Source organism: Takifugu flavidus, chromosome 4 (assembly GCF_003711565.1).
Source record: "Takifugu flavidus isolate HTHZ2018 chromosome 4, ASM371156v2, whole genome shotgun sequence".
Classification (NCBI taxonomy): domain Eukaryota; kingdom Metazoa; phylum Chordata; class Actinopteri; order Tetraodontiformes; family Tetraodontidae; genus Takifugu; species Takifugu flavidus.
Window position 1 is genome coordinate 16,713,815 of NC_079523.1, and position 23,337 is coordinate 16,737,151.

The following is a 23,337-nucleotide window of genomic DNA, read 5'->3' on the forward strand; positions in this document are numbered from 1 at the left end:
CTGGTGAGGTGCTCAGGGTATGTCCCTCCGGTAGGAGGCCCCCGGGAAGACCCAGGACACGTTGGAGAGACTATGTCTCTCGACTGGTTTGGGGACGCTTGGGGATCCCCCTGGATGAGCTGGAAGAAGTAGCTGGGGTGAGGGAAGTCTGGGCCTCTCTGCTGCTTCTCCTGTGACCCGACCCCGGATAAGCGGTAGAGGATGGATGGATCGACAGACATCATTGGTGTCAAAAAATGGCCAAAAATCTCAGTATTTTTCCCACGTCCGTGAAATGCAATCAAAAGGTGACATGGAACCCACCATGTTATCCGTGGTTGTTCTTTGCTAATGAGATCAATAGGTTAGCTACACATCTGTATCCAAATTACATCTGTATAGCCCCGTCGCCATATGTGATATCCTTGAAGGATATTAATAATGAGGAGGCACAGGCGTACTGGGGATCAGGTTATAGCAACATTGCACATGTACAGACAGAACACATTGGCATGATTTACTCTGCACCTGATTTGTGCATTACAATAAAGAACTATTGCCCAGCAACCGCTCGTATTCACATGCTGCAACTACACATACAGTCCATAACAGCGCAACTTCAAGTCCGATGACTTTCCTCTTATAGGTGATTCTGAGACTTGCTTATAGCTACTGGACTGTATAATAGAGACTGAAGACAAGTTTTATGAAATGGATCATCACAAATCTATTGAATGATGGACTTTTTTTAAGTGACAGTTAAATAAACACATTAGACACGCTGAAAACAGAAAAACGATATTTTGCTTTTATTGCTATTGTGTTGTGTTTTAAAAGGAAGGGTTTTTTTCCTCATTCTCTTTTGAATTGGGTCCATTTCTTGAACTTGCATCATGACATTTTCTCCTTGCTTGGGGAAACCATCAAACTGGGAATCATCACTATTCTTAAATCTATTCTTAAAGTTTCAGTCTGTTGCCATGGCAGTGCTGTTGCAGGGATATCTTTCACTGAATCATATATGAATCCATATAGTTGGTCAAAGCACAGATAGCATCTAAAATGCTTTTAAAAAGGGCAATTAGCGTTGTCTATGTTTCTGGATGCTTTGTGAATCCTCCTTTGGCTCTTTTAAACTCTTGGCACCTCCAGACATGGCATTTGAACATGTGCCCTGCAAAACACTGGATAATTAGTTCCAGAGGAGAGAGTAATCCATCTTCCAGGGGAAATGATGTGTCCACTTCCGCATCTGTGGGCATTACACTTTAAATTAGAATGTCTTAGACTGAGGACACTGAGAATGTGGCAGATAGTCGTGAAATCGGTTACAGTGGTGTTTTGCTGTTGCTCTTTACCTCTATATGATGTCTCAGACCTTTTTAAACAGACGCACAGACATGAAATAATTCTCATCAGAATATAAACACTACCTCCTTAAAGCTGTCAGGGACCATGTCTCAATGATGATGCGTTCCTCTAATGGTGACTTCCGATACTGGTGTGGCATCCAGCTCAGCATGTAACACACACACACACACACATTTATATATATATAAGCATATATATGAGGAAAAACAGGCATAATATTTCATACTTTTTCCACTATAAAGACTTTTTTTTTTCAAATCTTACATAAAATCTTCAAAGGTAAATTACCATGACAACAGTTAAATTGGGCCAAGGACACATTTGACGACACTTTTGTCATTAATACGTTTTTACTGTTGCCAGGTGTGTTTTGAGGGATGAGATCTTAAATACATTCTTGGTTTCACTGGGATCTGTCCTGAAAAGGAGAAAATATTTAGGGCATATTTGTAACATCAATAGATGTATGAAAATACATCCATATTTTATATGATTGTGACTTACAGCATCTTTGACACAAATGAATATTTGAATATGGCTTGATGGGAAATGTATAAATAAGAATTTTTACATTCGACAGGTGACATGATCTGCATGAACACAGTGTAAAGTGAAAACACTTTTCTAATGAAAGCCATTAAAAGATAACATGGTGATTAGCACATTTCTGGCAGAGATCTGCAGTCTGCAATGTCAGTTGTGGCCCATCTGAAATGAAGATAAAGGTAAGCAATCAAAACCGTTGTGTGAAACCCATCCATCCATCCATGGCAGAGCTTCTCACCCTATTTCTAAGGGAGAGCCCAGCCACCCTACGGAGGAAGCTCATTTCGGCCGCTTGTACCCGTGATCTTGTTCTTTCGGTCATTACCCAAAGCTCATGACCATAGGTGAGGGTAGGAACGAAGATCAACCGGTAAATCGAGAGCTTCGCCTTTTGGCTCAGCTTTCTCTTCACTACAACGGACCGGTGAGGAGTGCGCAGGCCCTGCTTCCTCACTGGAAGGCACGTTGGTGGGATTAAGGAGGTCCTCGAAGTATTCCTTCCACCGATCCACAACATTCCAAGTTGAGGTCAGCAGCACACCATTGCCACTATACACAGTGCTGACAGTGCATTGCTTCCCCTTCCTCAGATGCCGGATGGTGGTCCAGAACCTTTTCGAAGCCGTCCGGAAATCATTCTACATGGCCTCACCGAACTCTTCCCATGCCCGGGTCTTTGCCTCGGCAACCGCCATAGCTGCACTCCGCTTGGCCTGCCAGTACCTATCTGCTGCCTCAGGAGTCCCACAGGCCAGTAAAGCCCAGTACGACTTCTTCTTTAGCTGTACGGCATCCCTCACCGCTGGTGTCCATCAGCGGTTTCGGGCATTGCCGCCACGACAGGCACCAACCACCTTGCGGCCACAGCACCCGTCGGCTGCCTCAACAATGGAGGCACAGAACATGGTCCACTCAGACTCAATGTCCCCCCGCCTTCCCTGGGACATGGTCAAAGCTCTCCCGGTGGTGTGAGTTGAAGCTCCTGACAGGAGACTCTGCCAGGCGTTCCCTGCAGACCCTCACAATACGTTTGGGTCTGTCCGGCATCCTTCCCCACCATCAGAGCCAACTCACCACCAGGTGGTGATCAGTTGACAGCTCTGCCCCTCTCTTCACCCGGGTGTCCAGAACATATGACCACAAAGTCGATCATCGATCTGCGGCCTAAGGCTTCCTGGTGCCAAGTGCACATGTTGACGCCTTTATGCCTGAAAAAGGGGTTTGTTATGGACAATCTGAGACAAGCACAGAAGTCCAACAACAAAACACCACTCGGGTTCCGATCAGGGCGGTCGTTCTTCCCAATCACACCTCTCCAGGTCACACTGTCGCTGCCAACGTGAGCATTGAAGTCATTCAGGAGGATGAGGGAGCCCCCAGAAGGAGCACTCTCCAGCACTCCCTCTAAGGATTCCAAAAAGGGTGGATATGCTGAACTGCTGTTTGGGCCATAGGCACAAACAACAGTCAGGATCCGTCCCCCCACCCGAAGGCGAAGGGAGACTACCCTCTCATCCACCGGGGTAAACTCCAAAATACAGGCACTGAGCTGGGGAGCAACGAGAATTGCCACCCCTACCCATCGCCTCTCACCATCGGCAACTCCAGAAGGGTAGAGAGTCCAACCCCTCTCGCGAAGACTGGTTCCAGAGCCCTTGCTATGCGTCGAGGTGAGGTCGACTAGTCGCAACTTCTCAACCTCATGCACCAGCTCAGGCTCTTTTCCCATCAGAGAGGTGACATTCCATGTCCCTAGAGCTAGTTTCTGCAGCCAGGGATCAGACCGCCAAGGTCACTGCCTTTGGCCACCCAACACACAATGCACCCGACCCCCTTGGCCCCTCCTGCAAGTGGTGAGCCCACGGGAAGGGCGTCCCATGTTGCCTCTTCAGGCTGTGCCGGGCTGGACTCCATGGGCAGAGGTCCGGCCACCAGGCGCTCACCAATGTGCCCTGCCCCCAGACCTGGCTCCAGGAGGGGGCCCCAGTGACCCGCAAGGGTAAGGGAATCTTGGAACCAATATTGTTATTCATCATTATAGGGTCCTGTGCTACGCTTTGTCTGATCCCTCACCTAGGACCTGTTTGCCATGGGTGGCCCTACCAGGGGCATAAAGCCCCAGACAACGGAGCTCCTAGGATCATTGGGACATACAAACCCCTCCACCACGATAACTGGGTAGCCCAGGAGGGGTGTGTGAAACCCGTCAACAGGTAATGAGTCCGTGGGCAGTCGAGCCTCCACCAGCTACACTTTTTGGATTGTGTGGTTTATCTCTATTTTTATTAATTTTGTTTTTGAGAGGAAAATGAGAGAAATGCTTCCAAATACATCATGATTTTTTTAAATATTATTTTCATGTTAATTTTTCAAAGGTCAGTTAAAATATTACATCTACTCTGTGTGTGTGTGTGTGTGTGTGTGTGTGTGTGTGTGTGTGTGTGAATGTGTGTGTGCGCATGTGTAGACTGAGAAAGATGCCTTATCCCCCCGCAGCGAATGGTAAAAAGGTTTTAAATTTAGCAGTAAGACTATTTACCTCTTTCAACAACTGAGGTTATGTGTTGACTAATTTGTTTTCATCAGTCTGCCGGGGAGATATCCCAAAAATTAATCAGTGGATTTGGATCAAATTCGGTGGCAGATGGCTGCAGGCCGAAGGCTGTAGATCAGATTTAGGTGACGTGCGTGTACAGGAAAAGTGCCACTGGACAGTTGTGACTTTGCTTGATAGTTATTGTCAGCATCAGGTGCACAACATTTAATTGAAGACGAGGTTGAATATAAAGGATTTTAACTACCTGAATAGTGAAAACATAAGTAGGCTTCCAGACTGTGAATTAAACCTCTCTTGGCTGATTAAAAAAAACACTTTATAACACAAGCCTTGCAATTTTTTCCCCCTTTTATCGCTTAATCCCCTTTTGGTCAATAAATATTTTATTAATGGAAATTCACCACTGTATTAAATATAAGGGATATTGCAGTATTTCTGTGGGGGCTCTGGGTTTCATTGGTCTTTTTGCAACTTTAAATGTTTTCTTTACTCTCAAAGAGAATAGTAACTATGAAATCTAAGTGATGAGACACATCATGGTGGGAAAAAAAACATGCCAAGCTATATTGATTGACATTTTTTTGAACATGTTAGCTTGCACAGGGCATCTTTGCAAGAAATGCCCCATCAGGCATCCCAGGTTAGTTCTGTGGAAATCACTGATACCTGTCCAGTTCCTTTCCCACTGTCTTCCTTTTGTTTTCTGATAAACATTTTCTCATTAAATGATATCAGCAACCAACAGCAGAGAGTGCAATACCGCAGCAGGTGAGCCCCACAGTAGAACACAGAGCTATATGATTTAATTTTTCAGTATAATAAACCTAGCATACTGCTAAACAACGCAAAAAAACTGAAAAGCAGCTTCTAATGCGTGTTTCTGAACCAAATAAGGGCAGGTACACTGTTTCATTACCTCCACAGAAGCATAAAAATACTCTAAAATGGGCCTTGATGCTGCCTGGCCCATTCAAAGGTGAAACCATCAGCGTGGAGATAAAGTGCACTATTTCCCCACTATTTTATTCAGTTTATAGGAAAGATATGAGATGCACGGCACTGCTTTATACTTCATTTTTGACAATAATTGAACATGAAGTATGTCATCTTAATAAATCACTACACACTGGCGTGATTCAAAACATTTGACAGTTTTCCATTGGCTTCAGACGCCACGGTGGGAGCGTTGTGGTTATGGTGCTGATTCGTTGCTGGAAATACAATCAATGGCTAAACAGCTGTTTTACTCACTGGTGGTTAGGCCTGCTGCTCTGGTCGCCTCAGCGGAAGCAAACAAGTTATGTGATCTGCCGCATGAGCTACATATCCTGGTACCTGTCCAATATTTATGCCAACAATTTTAGCTTCAGTTGCTCCAATGCTTCCTCTTTATCCTCCCTTAACATTTATTTTACAAGTTTACTGAGATTTTTGCAAAATACTAAATTTCTTATCAAACTAACCTGTATACCAATGAGTTAATCCTATACGATCATCTCCATATATACGTATAATAATTGAATTGAGCAGAATCATATAATTCGATAATGCCTTTTTGTTTCTACAGGTTTTTTTTCTGGGCACAGGTGTTCTGGCACCCCCCTACTACCAGAGCACTTCAGAGCAATGCCAAGGTGCCCCCCAGCAAGGTACCGAACCTGGTCACAGAGATGGACCCTCTGTCGCCCACGTGCAGCTGGGACAGGCTGCAGCACCCTCCCCATGACCCTGGAAGGGAGGAAGAAAGAACAGGTGAAGAAAAGGAGTCTGACAGCTCAGAATAACTGCTTATTCTACTGGAACCTCCACCTCTATGGAGCAGCAGATCAGGTGAAAATAAGATTCACTTGCAGTAGGAAAAACAAGATTGCATAAAAAAAGAAGGATGTGGCATGTCTCGTTTACTTGCTCCTCTAATGATGCATTTGACTTCTAAGGGACAAAGCCAGATCCTGTCTTTTGATGCAAGACTAAAATAAAGGCTCTTCTCAGTGAGACATCATAGGATGTTAACTTTAGGCAAGACAAGCCTTTTATTCTCTCGTGATATCACGCCTACATTTGATCGCAGGTTTGTGCCCGACACCATTAGAGTTTGCATAAATAGTAGGGTTGTCAAAATCACCAAACAACAAATTAAATAAGACATGAATAGAACATTAAACGCATGTCTAGGTCCCCTTGGACTCTGTGCCATCCTTTTGGCAGCAGTGGCCACATTTTTCTGTGGGAGGGTGGATGTGAATAAGGGGGGGCCTGTAGCAGTATGTTACAGCATGTAAAAGGTAAAAATGATTCAACTATTTATACGCAAACAGGTATTAGCTCTGGTATAAAAAAAATGTCAAAAAAGTGTTGCATTCATAATACTATATATTTTTTAATACTCTAGCATCATAAATAGATGACATATGATATTTATTTGGTTGGAAGTCCTAAGAATGTGCACCAGTTAATGTATCCTATTCTAATAAAATATCTACTGTATTTTATATCACGAGGAAAATAGCTGCATTAGTTTTTGTCTCCTTTCAGCGCATTTTTAACTAGATCTTAGTACATCTGAGATTATACCAGAAGCAAACCAGCCATTCATTTTCAGGCTGGGAAAATGTCATGCCTGCTTTTATCTCTTCCCACATCACAACACAATCTGATATTAGATCCTGAAAGATTATACGTAGATGTTTTAGACAAAGCTTTTAATCCCACCTTAATGCATATTTATCATGTACTATTTTATCTATTGTAATTATGTTAATCTTGACTGTGCTACACACTGCATACAATCTTGTATTTTTGAACGCACAGGTATCTGTCTGTAATGGATATGTAATGGAATTAATTTTACATGGTTCTTTTGCGTTCCCTCCGAGTTAATCCTATCAAAAAATAATTCTGTAGAATCACAACTTCTAGCTGTCTTCCCTCAGCTTCACTATGTGTCTGAATAACAGGTGTCAAGAAGCAGCTCCGTGTTCAAACTAAAGATGGAAGACCATCATCCAGGTAGCGTCTGGAGTGTCTTTTTGGAACGGTGTCTAAGAAAGAGTGCAAGAGCAAACAAACCAAAAGAGTAAATTACAAAACAACAAACCTGCTGGAGGTTAGAGAGTGAGAGAAAAGGCCAGCAGCCATTTTATATGAGGGGAGGACCTCAAGTGTGTATGGATCCGAGTGGCCTGTCGTCAAGGCACGCCTCCCCAAGCACCCCAGAGACCCACCAGGAACTCTGTGACCCAGTTGGCCCCCTGCAACCAAAACACTAGGGCTTTATCTTTACCCTCAACTCAAAAATAGCCAGCATACCCTAGCATCACAGCGCTGGAAAGCAGCGCAAGAGCATTAGCCAGTATACTGTCTGAGCCCTTTATGCAGCAGATAACCACGTTGTATCGCTGCAAAAACAAAGCCCATCGCATTAAACGTTGGTGGGGCTGTTGCTGACCACCAAAGATTCTGAATATCTCTCTCATCTGGGCTGAATTCTTACAATCATGGAGCAGAAAAGGATAAAACCATATTCAAGAGCACAGTTCAAACCTGGAGTGGATACCCCAGATGATTACAAAGGCATCAGCTGGGTTCATATGGTATGCTGCAAAGTTGTTGTGCAATGGCCATTTATTACTACTACTACTAGCAGATGTTACCATCTGATTGTGTTAAATGGTGAGCAGGTGTATAAAACACAGACAAAACAAAGAGAAGCGCCCATATCTGAGGCCAGGACATTCATGCACAGTTGATCCTGATTATCGCTCACTGAACTGTCAATTAATGCACCCTTTTGATTTAAACTAGTCACAAGAAGCAAAATGTACCATGTGATGGTTTTGCTTTGTGACTGTGCCTTTCAGTCTTCAGGTAGTGCACAAAGAATTACTTAATTTTTACATATGACACGAGAAGAGCAGAAGAAAGGTCTTGAGACCAAATGTGAGATCTTATTGTGAATTGAATTTAACCTCAAGCGATGATACTGGTAATGTCACTACAATCAACCCAGTCTTTCTGGTAAGAACAAAGGTGGTGATGGTAATTGTCCAGCAATGCACCCTCATGAATGCCCACTCATTTATTGCTGATGAAGCTGTTGGATTTGAGACGTGTGTGGTGTCTGCATTAGGAATAGCAGAAAAGAAGCATATGAATAAGCAGAGATGGCTTACACTGTAATATAAGATAACCAAACTAAATAAGAGGACTACACAGATATTATCAACAAACAGGCTAATTTCTGTGCAGATTCAAAAACACTGAGGATACATAAATTAGCTAAAATTTCTCTTTTAACTGTGTTGGCGCACGCTTACTATGCTATGCTAACACAAGAAATGATTGCACCAGAATCCAGGAACAAAGATAAACAAAGGAACTGAGTGAGATTCCAGGAATAATAATTAAAACATTCCTACGAGAGTCTATAACGCTATGCAAGTTAATGCAACAACACAGCCTGAACAATAGAATGCTGCAGTGCAAATAGCTAACAAGCTAACAATGGTGAAGACACTGTATTCCTGCAGCATGAATATTCGTCACAGTTAACATCTTATTTTAACATTCTCCTGGACACACTTGTAAATTAAACCAACAAACTGCAGACTGTATAGATTCCACAAAAGCCTTGTGTCCTGTCGACTCAGAATGGAACCAAATAAAATCTAACCAAAGACCTTTATTGCCCTCTCAACAGGTCTCACCAGTTTTTTTACAACTTACTCTCTGCACCTCCTTCGTTTATATGTTTATACGCTGCTCAAGTGATCACGATCACAGAGCACGAGCAAGCTGCTGGTCATTGATAGACTATCAAACAGACAGATGGAACTTGATGTAGCAGATCCATCTGCTGTGACTGAGAAACCCTCCTTCCTGGACCTTGACCAGCCAACTGTGACCTACAGACCCTCTCCTCAACAAACCAGGAGGCTGTGCCCATGATACAGGGATAGACAGTGTGGGATCGGGATCCAAACTGGAGGGGTCTTGAGAGAACTGATGGGACAGGACATTGGGTTTCACATCATGTGAAATGGGTTCGGAAGGTGAGAGTAAAGTTAAAGTGTTAAACAAGAAAGAGCACCCATCATGCCTGCTGCAGGTTCAGCTGCTTCACATTTTAGAGGTAGGCAAGGTTCTTATGGTTGGTCCAGATCACAAACTGGACTGGGCTCTCCAGCCAATGTCTCCATTCCCGCAATGCAAGGACAACGGCTAGGAGCTCATGATTTTTTGCGTTAGAATTTATCTCAACCGGAAACAGACTTCAGCTGAAGAAGGCACAGGAAAGTGTTCAGTTCCTTCTGCAAAAAGAAGGTGCTTACCTTTGATGTCCAAGGTGTCAACATCTCCAATGAATTGGCGGTCAGGGTCCAGATGGGCTCGAATAGGGGCCGAGATAAGCAAGGACTGGAGATGGGTGAATGCTGCCTCCACCTCTTTGGTCCAGCAGAAGAGCTGGAGGGTGGATGTCAAGGTGGTTGGGGGTGGCCACAACCTTGCAACCTTGCTATAGTTGCAGTTGAAGTGGCAGTAATTTCCTTAAATGTTTATCGTAAGGGTGGTTACCTTAGTGAGATTTTTCCCATCAAGGTCGAGTATTGGTTTTGGCTTGGGTAGCTTCTCCAATGGGATGTTTGTGCTTGAACACCTCCTGATCAATGAAGCAGCCATCTGCTCTCGAATCCACCAAAAAAATTCAAAGGGAGAGAATCAAGTTGCCACAGGAGTATGCTGGGAAGCGTTATCCAGGAAGAGAAAGAGCAAGTGGAGTCACTGCAGAGTCCCCTGTCTGTTTAATTCCAGGCTGGTCAGAGGGGCTTCCAGAAAAGATCTCTTTAACGCCACCTTCTTCCTCGCCAAACAGCAGCTAGCATTTCGTGGAAATGATAAAAGCAGACAATGAACTTTTATATGCTTTTGCTGAGGAAGATGACAGGCTAGCTAGACATTTGGAGACATCCACTGCATTTTCGGGCTTGTCAAATAGAATACAGAACGATTTAATCAAAGCAGTCGCAGACGTCATTAGAAATAACGTTAGGAATGAGATCGATGCAGCCCTATTTGTTGCTGTAGAAGTTGACGAGACCACAGATGTCACAAACCAAGCTCAGATTTCTATTATATTGTGCTATGTGACTAAAACGGAAGCAGATTGTGAGGTGGAGGTGTTTTGGAGCTTTGATGATGTGAGTGAGGAAAGATGCGCTTCTGCCATCGCTGATTATGTCCTGGGAGTGTTGGAGAAGTAGGACTGTGTTGAAAAGCTTGTAGCTCAGACAGTTAATTGCTGCCAATGAAATGGTGAATACGCTGCTCTGGAGGGCTCATATGACGTTTGTAAGTCTGACTGATGATGAAGTCAGTGCCTCCCCAGCCATGAACCTCACCGCACGTCACTGGCCACCTGCACCTCTTGTTTTTTTGTCTTAAACCATTGACAGTAAACGAACCCTTGCTCCAACTCCAGCCAGTCGTGTGTGTCTGCTTTTGGGGTCTAGATTCATGGTTGCAGATTCGTAACAGGGAGAGTTGCACCCTACCCACCTGCATGGGTTCCACGGTTTCAGTGCTTGAAACAGGGTCCTCCACTGTGGGAACCTTAAAATGACTTTGGGGAAAAACAGCAGAGAACTGTTGTAATGTGGCCCCCTCTCTCCACCTCTCCCTCAGACGGTTGTCCAGGCAGATACAGAGCGAGATCAGATGCGAGACCTGGGGAGATGTTTCCTGCAGTGCATTTGTCCCTTAATTGCTCATTCAGCCCTCTCAGTAAATCTCCCCAAAGTGTGGTGTCATTCCAATCACTCTCTGCTACATTAATTCTGCATAGAATAATTGCCGACTGACGCAGAAGCTTTAGCGAAACTAAAGAGCCGGGTATCTCCCTCACCACTCCGAACTGGATGATCAAACACCCGCCTGAGTTCTGTCACAACCACATTGTATGAGGCAGATGCAAGAGTGCGGTGTTCTATAAAAACCATTGCAGGGCCCTTCCAGACCACAAATCCAAAACAAATGTGATTTTTGCCCTGTCTGAGGCGCACCTTAGGGTTTTAAGGTTGAACACCAGTAAACATTGTAATTAAAAACTACTGCAATGCCCTACCTCACCGGAGTAGCAGCTGGGAATGGAAATGTGAGGCTCACAGGCTGCCGTGGAAACCAACGATTTTGGCATTTGGGAGGCTGAGCCTTCAGACGACGCAGGGGCCAACAGAGTGGAAGAGCGTGCCGAGGAAGCTGGAGTCGCTTGACCAAGCAAGCCAGAAACATTTGCTCTAAGCTCCTGAAGCAATCTCAAAATCTTGGATAAGAGCTGGTTGTGTTGTCCAAATAGTGCACCTTGTGAAGACTCGCTGTCTATATTGTGGTGAGATTTTTCTGTCACAAGCAACTAAGGACACAAGTGCGTAACCTCAGACAGGAGACAAAATCCCAAAGTGAAAAGATTGATTTACAAAATTTACAACAGTGGGTGGGCAACAACAAGGATTAAACAGTCTCACAGATTGGGTCAACCATTCCCCCTAATGGAAAAAAATAACGATAAAAGAATCAGTAAACACAGGATTATGACACCAAGCTCCTCAACCTTGAATGCTTTGTGGATCCAAAAGAGTTTTGGATGAGCACAGAGTGATCCATCGTGCCTATAAGCATAAGGTTAAGGTAAGAAGATACAGTCAAAGAGCAAAGTTGGGATTTGACAGCAATATACTATTCATAATATTTTGCAGCAAATATAAAGTACTATTATAATACTGTGAATATAGCATGTAATATGCCATCCCAAGATGCCTTGAACTTTATTCATAATGTTTTATGATCAAACTTTCATATCCAGTAGATTTACAATGTACCGAGTTTCATCATGTAAACCACAGTACCAACTTATGTCCAATGTGATACATGTGTGTATCTCGTCCACAAACAATATTTTGCAAGAATATTTTTCTTTCCCAAACAGCTGTACACAAACAGCCCATTTTTCTTCAATGGTGTGACCTTCACCAGTGATTCTTCTTTTTCTTTTGCTCAGATTTTTATTTTCTTTTTGCTCAGTGCTTGTTGGCCCATCATTGTTCATCATCAATTCGCACATTTCAAAAAGCAATAGTAGAAAAAGTCGAACGTGAAACTGGCTGGTGCTTAACACTATTTCACACATTTGAGCGCTGAAGCGAAAATTGTTATTGTTTATCCTGTTTTCATACATTTTAAAATACCAGACAAGCAAATTAGTGAAGTAAAAATTTGCTATAGAAAAAGAAAGGATCGTCTTTTTTACCAGCAAATTTGTCGGCCCAATGGAGGGGAGTCACTGCAGCTTTCGACCACACTGCCCCTATGAGCCAACCTAACCTATTTCCTGTTTGATAGAGGAACTCTATTCCGGCACAAGGAAGCAAACAGAAAGCTTCCTTGGGAACGACACTATGTACAGGGAACACCATCACCATCCACAGGGAAACCCAGAGCCATCTGTACTTCTGAAGAGACACTTCAATTGATTGTGTTACCAGACTGTTGTCATGAGTGTCTTTTTCTATGTTTTTGTGTGCAGGGGGAGCTAGCATCAGGAAGAGGGATACAACACACCTAGACAGACTATTGTGAAGGACAGGATGTCCGACGAGCACAGACTCTATGTTGTCGGCCTCTCAATAAGATCTTGTCCATATTGGACAATATTTCCCACCCTCTGCACAGTACACTGATCAGTCAGAGGAGTGTGTTCATGCCGCTGTCTCTGACAAACACAAACAGGCTCAGGAACTTCTTTGCCTGGCTATTCAAATCAAAACACATTTCTAGGTGTCCAAGGGTCACCATCCCAGGGACAATGTGCACCTGAGTCACATCTGATGTAAAACACAAGGTAATTTATCCCGTTTTGCACAATTAACCACACTCAATAACTTGTGTTTTGGGGTCTTAATCTGTTTACATTGTTTAGACTGTAGTCTTTAGTCTCTTGTTTTAATGCACAGCCATTATGGTCGCTCTGCTTTCAATACTCTTTGTGTAGCATGTCCCCAGTGATAATGGGGCTGATTAAACTGTAGCCTGTTCCAGTGACAACATTTTTTATCCGCTGTCAGACTGTGTGTAATTAAGTCTGACACACTCTCTGTGACAATGGTCAACAATGGTGCTATGACCTGATGAGCACTGGAGTACAAATAGCTTTTGATGTAAAGAATCAAATTATGGTAAATTAGTAGGTCTTCATCCACCCTATAGATCCCAAATACCGTATTTTCTGGACTATATGTCGCTCCGGAGTTTAAGTCGCACCAGCCAAAAAAGAAAAGTAGATATATAAGTCGCACTGGACTATAAGTCGCATTTTAGAGGAAAATTTATTTGATAAAATCCGAGACCAAGAACATACATTTCATCTTGAAAGGCAATTAGCATGAATTAGCAATAGGGTTACGGTATGCTAACATAACAAATTCTGCTACATGACCCACAACGAACTGAGTACGTGTCTCCTTTGTTAACGTAACATATTAACAGTTATTTAGATAACTATAGCATAACATTCATTTTAATTCCAGACTATGTTCATTTTGTGCCACATAGTTTGAAATTGAGTTTTGTGCACACTGGATAAAAATATAGCAAATATAGCAAAGCTGTTCCAGCTTTGAACTACTGATCAGTTAAATATTCACATCTGATAAGTGTGGTCGTGTCTACTGAGATTTTATGATTATGACATTAATTATTCACCATTACTGTGAATAATTTTGCCACAATCTGAGCAGTACAAATACAAATGACATTAAGTCAATCCTTCCTATATACTGAATGTGTGAATACATTAAATGTAAACATTTAAGCGTATATAGATCATAAAGACGATATAGGCACCACAACAAGGAGCACTTCATTAAATGAAAGACAAGAGCCAAATGGAGACTATTCCATTTTCTTGTCAGGTTTCCTCTTCTTGGCTATTGCTCACACTCCCTGAAAATAACACCAGCCTTAAAATTACTGATTTTACTGAACAACATGTGAACTCATGCACCATGATAACTTCTCACAGTGCACAGTAGCTAGCACGGTTTAAAATGGTTTTGAAAATGCTTTCTCTCCATTAATGCTGCACATTAGCTTTCTTTTCTCACACCTGTGAGAGCAGCATCACAAGAGGGTGCTAGCTACATATATAGTAGCTTGTATTTTATTTATTTGTTGACAACAAATCACAAAATGTCACACAATTTGAATGTAAGGTGAAGACATAAGGACCAGAAGGTTGACCAGCTGTAAAACAAGACCAAAACAAGAACAGATTGGGATTTTGGTTTTACGGTTATTGCTACTACCCCAACGTAGTGTACAAGTTTATAGAACACATTTTGTATCCGGTGACTATCACTGCTAAATCTGCTTCACAGAAAGTGTAGCTGACACAAAATACACTCCTCACATGAAAGAAGAAAACACCACTAGACACTTCATATCTGAAATATCATAGCTGAAATCTTTATTGATTAACTGGCATCCATGCACAGAAAAAGGGATCAGTAAACTGGATCAGAATCACATGTGCTCACTCAACCCGCTCATTCATGAAGATCAATTGGTGTCCACAATAAGCAGAAACACACACCCAAGAGACCTACTGAGTTCATTTTGTACAGCTCTGGCAGTGTTCCTCATTTTTGTCCTGGTACAATAGAGCAGGTAGCAACCCCGTTGTTGAGGTGTTCCCTCCTAAACCCCCCTTTTTTCCTGCCTGGCGAACTGTTCTGTCTCCTGGTGTCTTACTCAATGTCTGGGCTGTCTCTTCTGACACTGTGCTGGAGGCACAGCACACTTGAAAACCGGGAGAATGGAGCATTATCCGAGCAACTTCTGTGCTATGCTACCGCTTGTGAGGGGAGTCCTGAAAGAAACAAATGAAAAGAATTAGCCAAAGAGGAAGAAAAAAGCAAAGCTATCCTTTGCATCTTTGGTCACCACCTGTACATTCTCTTTAATAGAGGGTTGTCCCACTAATTGCTTCTCCTTCCCACCTATTGTCTGTTAATTGCTCAACAGCAGGGTAAACAGATCCACACTGCTTCCTAACTCGACCAGCGTATATACTGGAGGTGTTTTCCTTACATGTCTTGTTCAGGATCTAGGCAAGCAGAACTTAGATCTGAATGCCTTTTTAGTACAAAACAGATTTGTTGTGTTAAGATGAGTCTGTGAACTGATTTTGTGTCATGATAATGATTATTGACTTGTTGAAAACGTACCAGACCTAAAGAGACAGAATCAGCTTAAATCTACATGGATAAAGTCCGACAGCCCTTAAACACATCACAAATGCAAAGGTTCTAGAAACCACACAACGTTAATAGTAAAATCTAATTATTTTTTTTATAAAGAAAAGTAGTAGTAGTAGGCTGTCTCATATATATTCATACAAATGGGTGTATTTCCGCACAACCTCTCTATTCACAGTGAAGTTTAAAATACACCACAAACCAAAAATACTGGTGCAGATCACTTTTTTAAAAAAGTCTCCCTTCGCATCTATCGTGCACCAGGGTTGATTCTTACACATCTTTGCTAAGGGATTTACATGTCCTGAGCAGCAGTCCCAAATAATCCTTCTTTTTAAAATGGCAAATGTGGTTCACAATACCGCTCAAAGAGCTAATCCAAATAGTTAAAAATAACGTTCCAAAAAGATTTGGAAGCAAACCTTCCCTCTCGGAGAGCTACCTAATCAGCTTTTTCTGTGACACGCCCAGGATAAATGCTATCGGACTCTCGTGTGCTAAAGATAGGCTAAAAATATAAATATGCTAAAAGAACTTTTCTCATCTGACAGACAGTTCTGTCTCCATGAACTTATCTTAAAGAGTTGTGCATAACTTCATAACACTACAGCACCTGATTACCGAAATGGTGAAGAACTGTAGTTATTATGTAATTATTGCTGTTTGCGTACAGCAAGTTAATCAAGCAATATAACAGTAACTTACACACATTTGTTGAAATGTGTTATTACTGTAGCAACAAGCTTTCAGGACATTCAAATCGGAGGTTTTCATTCTTCCAATTTCTTGCATATAAAGTTTAAAATGCATTTTTCTTTCATATTCATAAAAATCGACAAACCTCTGCAATAGCTCTTTCAGTTCAAAAGCTCCCAACTTTATGGCCTTGATGCATGGAGTTGGTTTTCTTCAAACTGGAGAAAATGATGGTTTTAATAAAGGAATTCAGGTGAAGCCGTATTCTTCTTTGGTGGGTGGGGTTGATTTAACCTTCAAATGGCTGAGTTTTTATTGCAGGGAATTTGAAAGAGAAACATTAGGGCCATATAAAAAAAAATGTACTTATTAAAACCTTGAAATGGCTGCTGCTGCAAGTAACAGTTATCATTCTTGACAAAGAAAAACAGTTCATCTGAAATTCACACGCGCCAGTTAACAGGATAGATGAAGCTAATGGAACGAATGAAAACACCATTTTGAACCAGAAGTAGGACTTTAACCTCCTTCTGCTGAGGTCCATCACACAGCCACTCAGGAAGATCTAAAAAGCTTTTAGCTGAACACCAAGTTCTCCTGCAGTTAAATAGGCTCTTGTTTTGATGATAAAACCCTTTGCTGAACTTCCAATCACATGAAAAAAAAGCTTGTTTCATTCTCTCCTTTTCTGTTCATAATTGTTATTTTACAATCTAACCCAGATGAAAAGAAAAAACACTTCTCTCTTTTTTCAAAATTCTGAAGGGTAACCTTAGAGAACATGTAGATTTCTGCTAACCTATTGCTCCAAACACAACTGTTTCCACCATGAAATCATAATGAAATTATTGAAAAATTATAATTAGATATGATCATTTCTGCAATCTTAGTTTCCATTTTAGCTCTCAGGCATTTGATCAAATTTTACAAAATGAGGTGATTGAAAGGCAAATAAGAAAAAAAATACAAAATTACAATTTTTAAAAAAACAATTCAATGATTATTGGTTTGCAAGTGAAAGGTCCTCTGAGTCTCATTCAAAACTGCCTCTTTGGTTTGAGGTTCGCTTGTTTTTTAATTGCTTAGCAATTGTGAGTTACAGTATTACCTCAGCGAAGTAATGGATTATTTTACCTTTTAACCTTGAATTTTTAGCAAATTAAACTTAAGGTTTATTTTTTAGTTTCTAGTGCCAGATATTGCAATTAGGAGGAAAAAAAGAAAACTGGCATGAAAATTGGCAAACTCCTGGTAAATGTAATGCTACATAATTAAAACTGCTATTAAGATATTCAACAAATGTTTAAGATGGTGAATGCAATGTTACTGGGCAATAGCAGACCCAATACAGTGTGTACACACACACACACACACACACACACACACACACACACACACACACACACACAATCAATCAATCAATCAATCTTTATTGATATAGCGTGTTTTACAATCAGAATTGTTTCAAGGCGCTTTCCAGAATCCCAGGGCCTAACCCCAGACAAGCAACAGTGGCAAGGAAAAACTCCCCTTTAACAGGAAGAAACCTTGAGCAGGACCAGGCTCATGTAGGGGACCCTCCTGCTGATGGCCGGCTGGGTAGAGAGAGAGGAGAGGAGAGGAGAGGAGAGGAGAGGAGAGGAGAGGAGAGGAGAGGAGAGGAGAGGAAACCATGACCCAGTGGGGTGACAGAGGCCTGTCAAGTGATCATGTTTCTGGACCCCGGCAGCCTTGGCCTATAACAGCATAGCTAAGATGTTAATCTAATGATTAGACGACCCCCTAAGTATGATAATTTGTCTGTCTATGATAATAACTGGAACTACAGAATTAGTAACAATAAGCTTTTTCAAGAGGAAGGTTTTAAGCCTAATCTTAAAAGTAGCAATAGAGTCAGCCTCCCGTACCTGGACAGGGAGCTGGTTCCATAGCAGGGGGGCCTGGTAGCTAAATGCTCGGCCCCCCATTCTACTCCTAGAGACTCTGGGAACCACAAGTAGACCAGCATTCTGAGAGCGGAGCGGTCTATTGGGCTGGTAAGGTGTCACTAGCTCCTCCAGGTAGGATGGAGCTAGGCCTCTGAGGACCTTGTAGGTCAAAAGAAAGGTTTTAAAAATTATTCTAAATTTAACGAGCAGCCAATGAAGAGACGCCAGTACAGGAGTTATGTGATCTCTTTTGTCAATACCTGTCAGAACTCTGGCTGCAGCATTTTGGATCACCTGGAGACACACACACACACACACACACACACACACACACATTTATTAGAGGGGGTAAAATGCAACAGAAATAAATCGACTTAATGGACGGAATTAAAGTGGTTCGAATCCAGGGTGGGATTAAGGGAAATTGTGTGAAATAAAAGAGCGTGTGATCAAAAAGGAGTACGCACGTCTGTCTGGGGGGCGGGGGAGACAGAGAGAGAGAGGGAGGGAGGGAGAGGTAGAGGGAGAGACAGGGAGGGAGAGAGCCAGAGGGAGGGGAGAGAGAGATAGAGACAGAAGGAGAGAGCCTTTCATCGTCAAACCTCCGTTTCTCTCAGAGCATCTCTCTGCCCCGCGACTCAACGCAGCTCACTGTTGTTAAAACTGGAAGGGACAATAAAATCCGGGTCTGCCTGTTCTGCGGTCCGGGCCAGTGCCTCGCTTTTCTTTCACTCATCTTTGATTTCTCCCGCACCATAAATACTTTAGGGGCACCTTTCAGTCACATACCTCTGGAATGGTGAGGATTACACGGACGAGACCCGTAGAACATGTAAACGCAAATGGAGTTTGGGATTTACCACAACATAAAGGAAAGATGACCATCTTCCCGTTGTGCTTGCTCCTGTGCGCGGGTCTGCTGGATTCGGCTGTCGGTAAGTGTGAGCCCCCGTCAGAGCCCCTTAGATTCCGAATTCTCGGGCATGCTGACTTCGGTCTAACACCATCCAACATCATTCAGAATTGAACGGATCGAAGGGACAGTGGAGACGCTTCCTGGCCATTAACGGGGCGCCTGGGTGGAGGCGATCGGTGCGCCGCTCCTGCTCAACGCCAACTTTGCTTCTTTTCTTCAGTCATGCCAACCAAGTCGTATAGCAGGCGGTGCAGACGGACTCTCAGAGAGGTTTAGAAAGAGTGCTGGCAGCAGGCCTTACGATGCATTAAGTCTTAATTCCTCTGCATTGTTCATCACCGCCAACGCGCCTCCACTTCTGCGCGCAGCGCCGTCGTGTCAAACCCGCTCGGTCCAACCGGAGCTGGAGCAAAGATTTACATTAAAGTTGCCGCTTTGAAAGTCCCCGTTTTCCAGGTGGGGGAGAAGTATCATCGCAGAGCCTTCTGGTACCACTGTCACGTCAGAGGCTCAGGCGTTTAGAGGACGAATTTTCAACGCTCATCATCCTGCGAAAATTTGGGCTGTCAGTATCTCCTGTCTGATGTTCAGTAGAGATCTATTCAGGAACAAGCTGATCAAGCCTCTTCAAACAGGTGAACCTGATCTGGACCTGTTGGTCCACACTTGCTGCGATGATGCATTACTTGTGATGCTGTTACTGAGTTGGCCCAGCACTCATCAGCCGTTCGTAGCTGTGGTGCACTCACCTCATTTCCTTGCTGATGAAGATGGAAAGAGGAGCTCTGGGGGTTGTTTTCTTTCTGTTGGAGTTAGGAGCAGGTTACTTTGCAGGACATGCTGCTGCAGCTGGATGTCAGCAGTCCTCTGAAGAAATTCAGCATTGACACAAATGTGACATCTGTGGTGCTCCCGATATCCATGGCCTTCGCTGAGCCAGGAGAACACTATATGTTGACTAGCTTTGAGTTCTCTTGAGTTGAGGTGACACACACACACGCATGCACACACAATCACAGCTGACACTGTGTTAACTATTTATAGGCTCAATAATGGATGTTGATTTTTAAGTGTTCACAATAGCCAAAGTAGTGTGGTGGCCTATGGTTTCTGTGACTTTCAGCTGCATATGGGACCAAAGTGATGTGAACATATCCATCAGTTATCTGGTTCGGATGCTGTCAGTGCTACATCCCTTTGGTTGATAATACCTCTTATTTGTCATTGTAGCACGGTAGCTGCATTATCTTGAATCTGTGGCCAAGGCACACGACTGCCAGATGATAAAACAAAAATAGCATCATGTATATGTCATCACGTTTGCTCAATAAGCTAAGAGAGTCTAAGGGAATGTGCACTCTTCAGTGAATGTGCATTAACAACTGGATTCGTGCAGCTGGAGTTTCAACACCTGCCGGAAAAGATGTATTTGACTGGTTTTAACAACATCAATGCAAACTGCAGTTCCAGTCAAAGAGATGAATGAGAGCAGAGTTGAGGTTCATGGACTGAATAACAGGATGAAGATTCATGAAAAGGTGTCCAGGAACTCTTGAACACAGCACACAGCAGTTGAACTACTGTGGAAACCTAAATATAATATAATATAATAAAATATTATATATATATATAGACATACACACACACACACACACATACATACATACACACACTCACACACACATATATATACACACACACACATACAGATGCATAAAGATTCAAAGTATAGGCTGGGAAAAAGGGTGTGAGTGTGGCGCTATCTGACAACCGCAGGACTAGCATCAGCTCTTCGGCTCGCTACCGTCATGGAAAATGATGATAAAAGAGATTAGATGTTGTCTTCACTGTTTGCTCCAGCTCTTGGGTTCTGGCCAGCCAGCAACAACTATCAATATGCTGTCCATCATCCAGCGTGTGTCTGCAACAGTGCAGGTTTGAGCAAAAAAAGCATTATCGTTAAATGTTATATGTTGTTATACATTTGATCACACTGTGCACCATTTGAGCATTGTATTGAAATTGCTGATGTAACAAGGACTTCATGCAATGAAATTAAAGAACATCACAATGAAATGGTGAAAGACTAACAGAGATTCAAACGCAGCTCAGGATTTTCCAGTACGGTCCTCCAACAGGAGTAATTAACCTGCAACCTGCTGGCCAATACTTCAGGAACAGAGAACGCTAATCAACTGAGATTGAAGACTATTTTTTGATGAGAACCTCTTTTGTTGAGGAGCTTCTTGTAACATTAAATCCCATTTATTGTGAAGAAAAAGGCCCATTCCAACATGAAGCAGGTTTGACCCAGAAAGGTCAGTGTTGCTCAGAGGAAAAGGGTTGTTTATGGCTTCAGGTCTACAGTTTGAGCTTATGTGATCATCGAAAGCAGAGGAGGTGTGACTCAGCATGCATTTATCTCATGATATCTCATACTTAGAATTTTGACTTTGTTGGGTCTCCCCTCCCCCCCCAAAAAAGAGCTAAAATGAGCCAAAATGGAACTTCAATTGCTAAACTCTCGCTCTCAGCTCTTCCCTTGAGATGTTTCTAGCCGTCTAACCCTATAGCATCCTCTTATCTCAGACCAACTATCTGCCAAATCAATTAAATTTCTCTCTGATCTTCCTCTGGTTCTCCGAGAGCAGAGGTGTCAAACTCAAATACTCAGTGGGCCAAAATTCAAAACTGGGACAAAGTCACGGGCCAACATTGATATTTATTGATAAAAGTCTTCCTGCAGCTATAACAGGGAACCTTTTGACATGGACCCAAACTAGTTTTGCTCAACAACTGAACATGGAACAAGCAAAGCTTAATACAATACAATATATCATTTATTATTGCACACATGCAAAAGCGAAATTAAAATAAAAAAAACACATCACTGGCATTAATTTCTTCTCTTTTAAATTTCAACACCTTTGAGTCATTTCCAGGTGCTTGTGCTTGTCTTGGTGTTGCGTTTTATAGCGTCATCTGTTGTTCTTCTCCTTGTAATGCACATTGGCTCCACATACAAGACAAACAGGTCCGTCTTTTACATATCTAAACAGATATTCTGCCTCCTACCTGTTCAGAAAGGTCCTATTTTCAGCCTTTATTTTTACCATTTTTCAGAGGTGTAGTGCGGTGCCAGAATTAGCATTAGCATATAAGGTTGCTATGACTACTTCCTCTTTCTTGGTGGTTGGCAAGCCACAAATTGGTGCATTGCCAACACCAGCTGATGTGGAGTGTGGATTTACACACCAAAACACTAACAGAGCATTCTGGTATTTGTAGTATTCGCACATCACCTTACTACAGGTCTCTCTAACATTATCTTCAAAAACATCTAATGTGCTGTAATTGTGATGTTCTCACTCCTGATTCTCTCCATCCCCGTGAACTCACCTGATCCCCTCTCATTACACAGGTCGTCGGTCTCATTTCACCTGTTCCCACCACGTCATCTGCAAACGTCGCTTTCTGTGGACAATCCCGTCTAACCTCATCTGTCAGCCTGCCCATCGCTACAGTGAACAAGAGGGGCTTCTCCCTGCAGTCCTTCCTCCACCTTGAACTCCTCTGTCATAGCTTCACCTTCCCTGTGCCACACAGCTCCAATAGATGTCCTGGACCATTTTACAGCCTCTCGCAGACTGTTGACATGATGGCCTGTAAGGCAGTTTTTCCCGGACAGGGGCTCTCAGCTGCCTTTGGCCGAGCGGCAGGGTGCACCCTGGACATGTCGCCTGCTCATCACAGGGCCACCATGCAAAGACAAGAAAGCCACTAACTCAAAAATGAGTCTTGCAAATTCACTTACTCCCCCACATGCATGTCATGCACGTAGCCAAGCTACCTGGAGAGAACCCAGACATTCATGGGGAGAACATTCATGGGCTTGGATCCCAGAACCTTCAATCACAAATTTGGCTCCTGTTAATACATTTGCACCACTGTTTTAGTAATGCTAACCCGCTACATGTCCTCCCATCTCTGTCTCTCTGCCTGGCCGACTTCTATAAATCCCTCTCTCCCTCCTTACTG

At 42.8% G+C, this 23,337-nt stretch overlaps 1 protein-coding gene and 2 long non-coding RNA genes across 4 annotated transcripts in view; 1 reads left to right on the forward strand and 2 right to left on the reverse strand.

Moving 5' to 3' along the window:
• Positions 1–761: 761 nt before the first annotated feature.
• On the reverse strand, positions 762–3,537 carry LOC130524920 (uncharacterized). The gene is made up of 2 exons (XR_008950280.1): positions 1,413–3,537; positions 762–1,231 (listed from the first exon to the last, which is right to left on the reverse strand). It is a non-coding gene; the product is annotated as an uncharacterized LOC130524920 (long non-coding RNA).
• A 791-nt stretch (positions 3,538–4,328) lies between these two features.
• LOC130524921 (uncharacterized) lies at positions 4,329–19,382 on the reverse strand. The gene is made up of 3 exons (XR_008950281.1): positions 19,244–19,382; positions 10,028–15,371; positions 4,329–9,916 (listed from the first exon to the last, which is right to left on the reverse strand). It is a non-coding gene; the product is annotated as an uncharacterized LOC130524921 (long non-coding RNA).
• Positions 18,927–23,337, forward strand: part of igsf21a (immunoglobin superfamily, member 21a) — a 113,132-nt gene continuing 108,721 nt past the window's right edge. Inside the window, exon 1 of one of the 2 annotated variants that reach the window (XM_057031474.1) lies at positions 18,927–19,318. In XM_057031474.1, the coding sequence (XP_056887454.1) occupies positions 19,180–19,318 (139 nt within the window). In that variant the 5' untranslated portion in view covers positions 18,927–19,179. Of the gene's footprint in view, positions 19,319–19,748; positions 19,935–23,337 lie in introns of those variants that run through there. The other variant, XM_057031475.1, reaches the window with a different exon arrangement.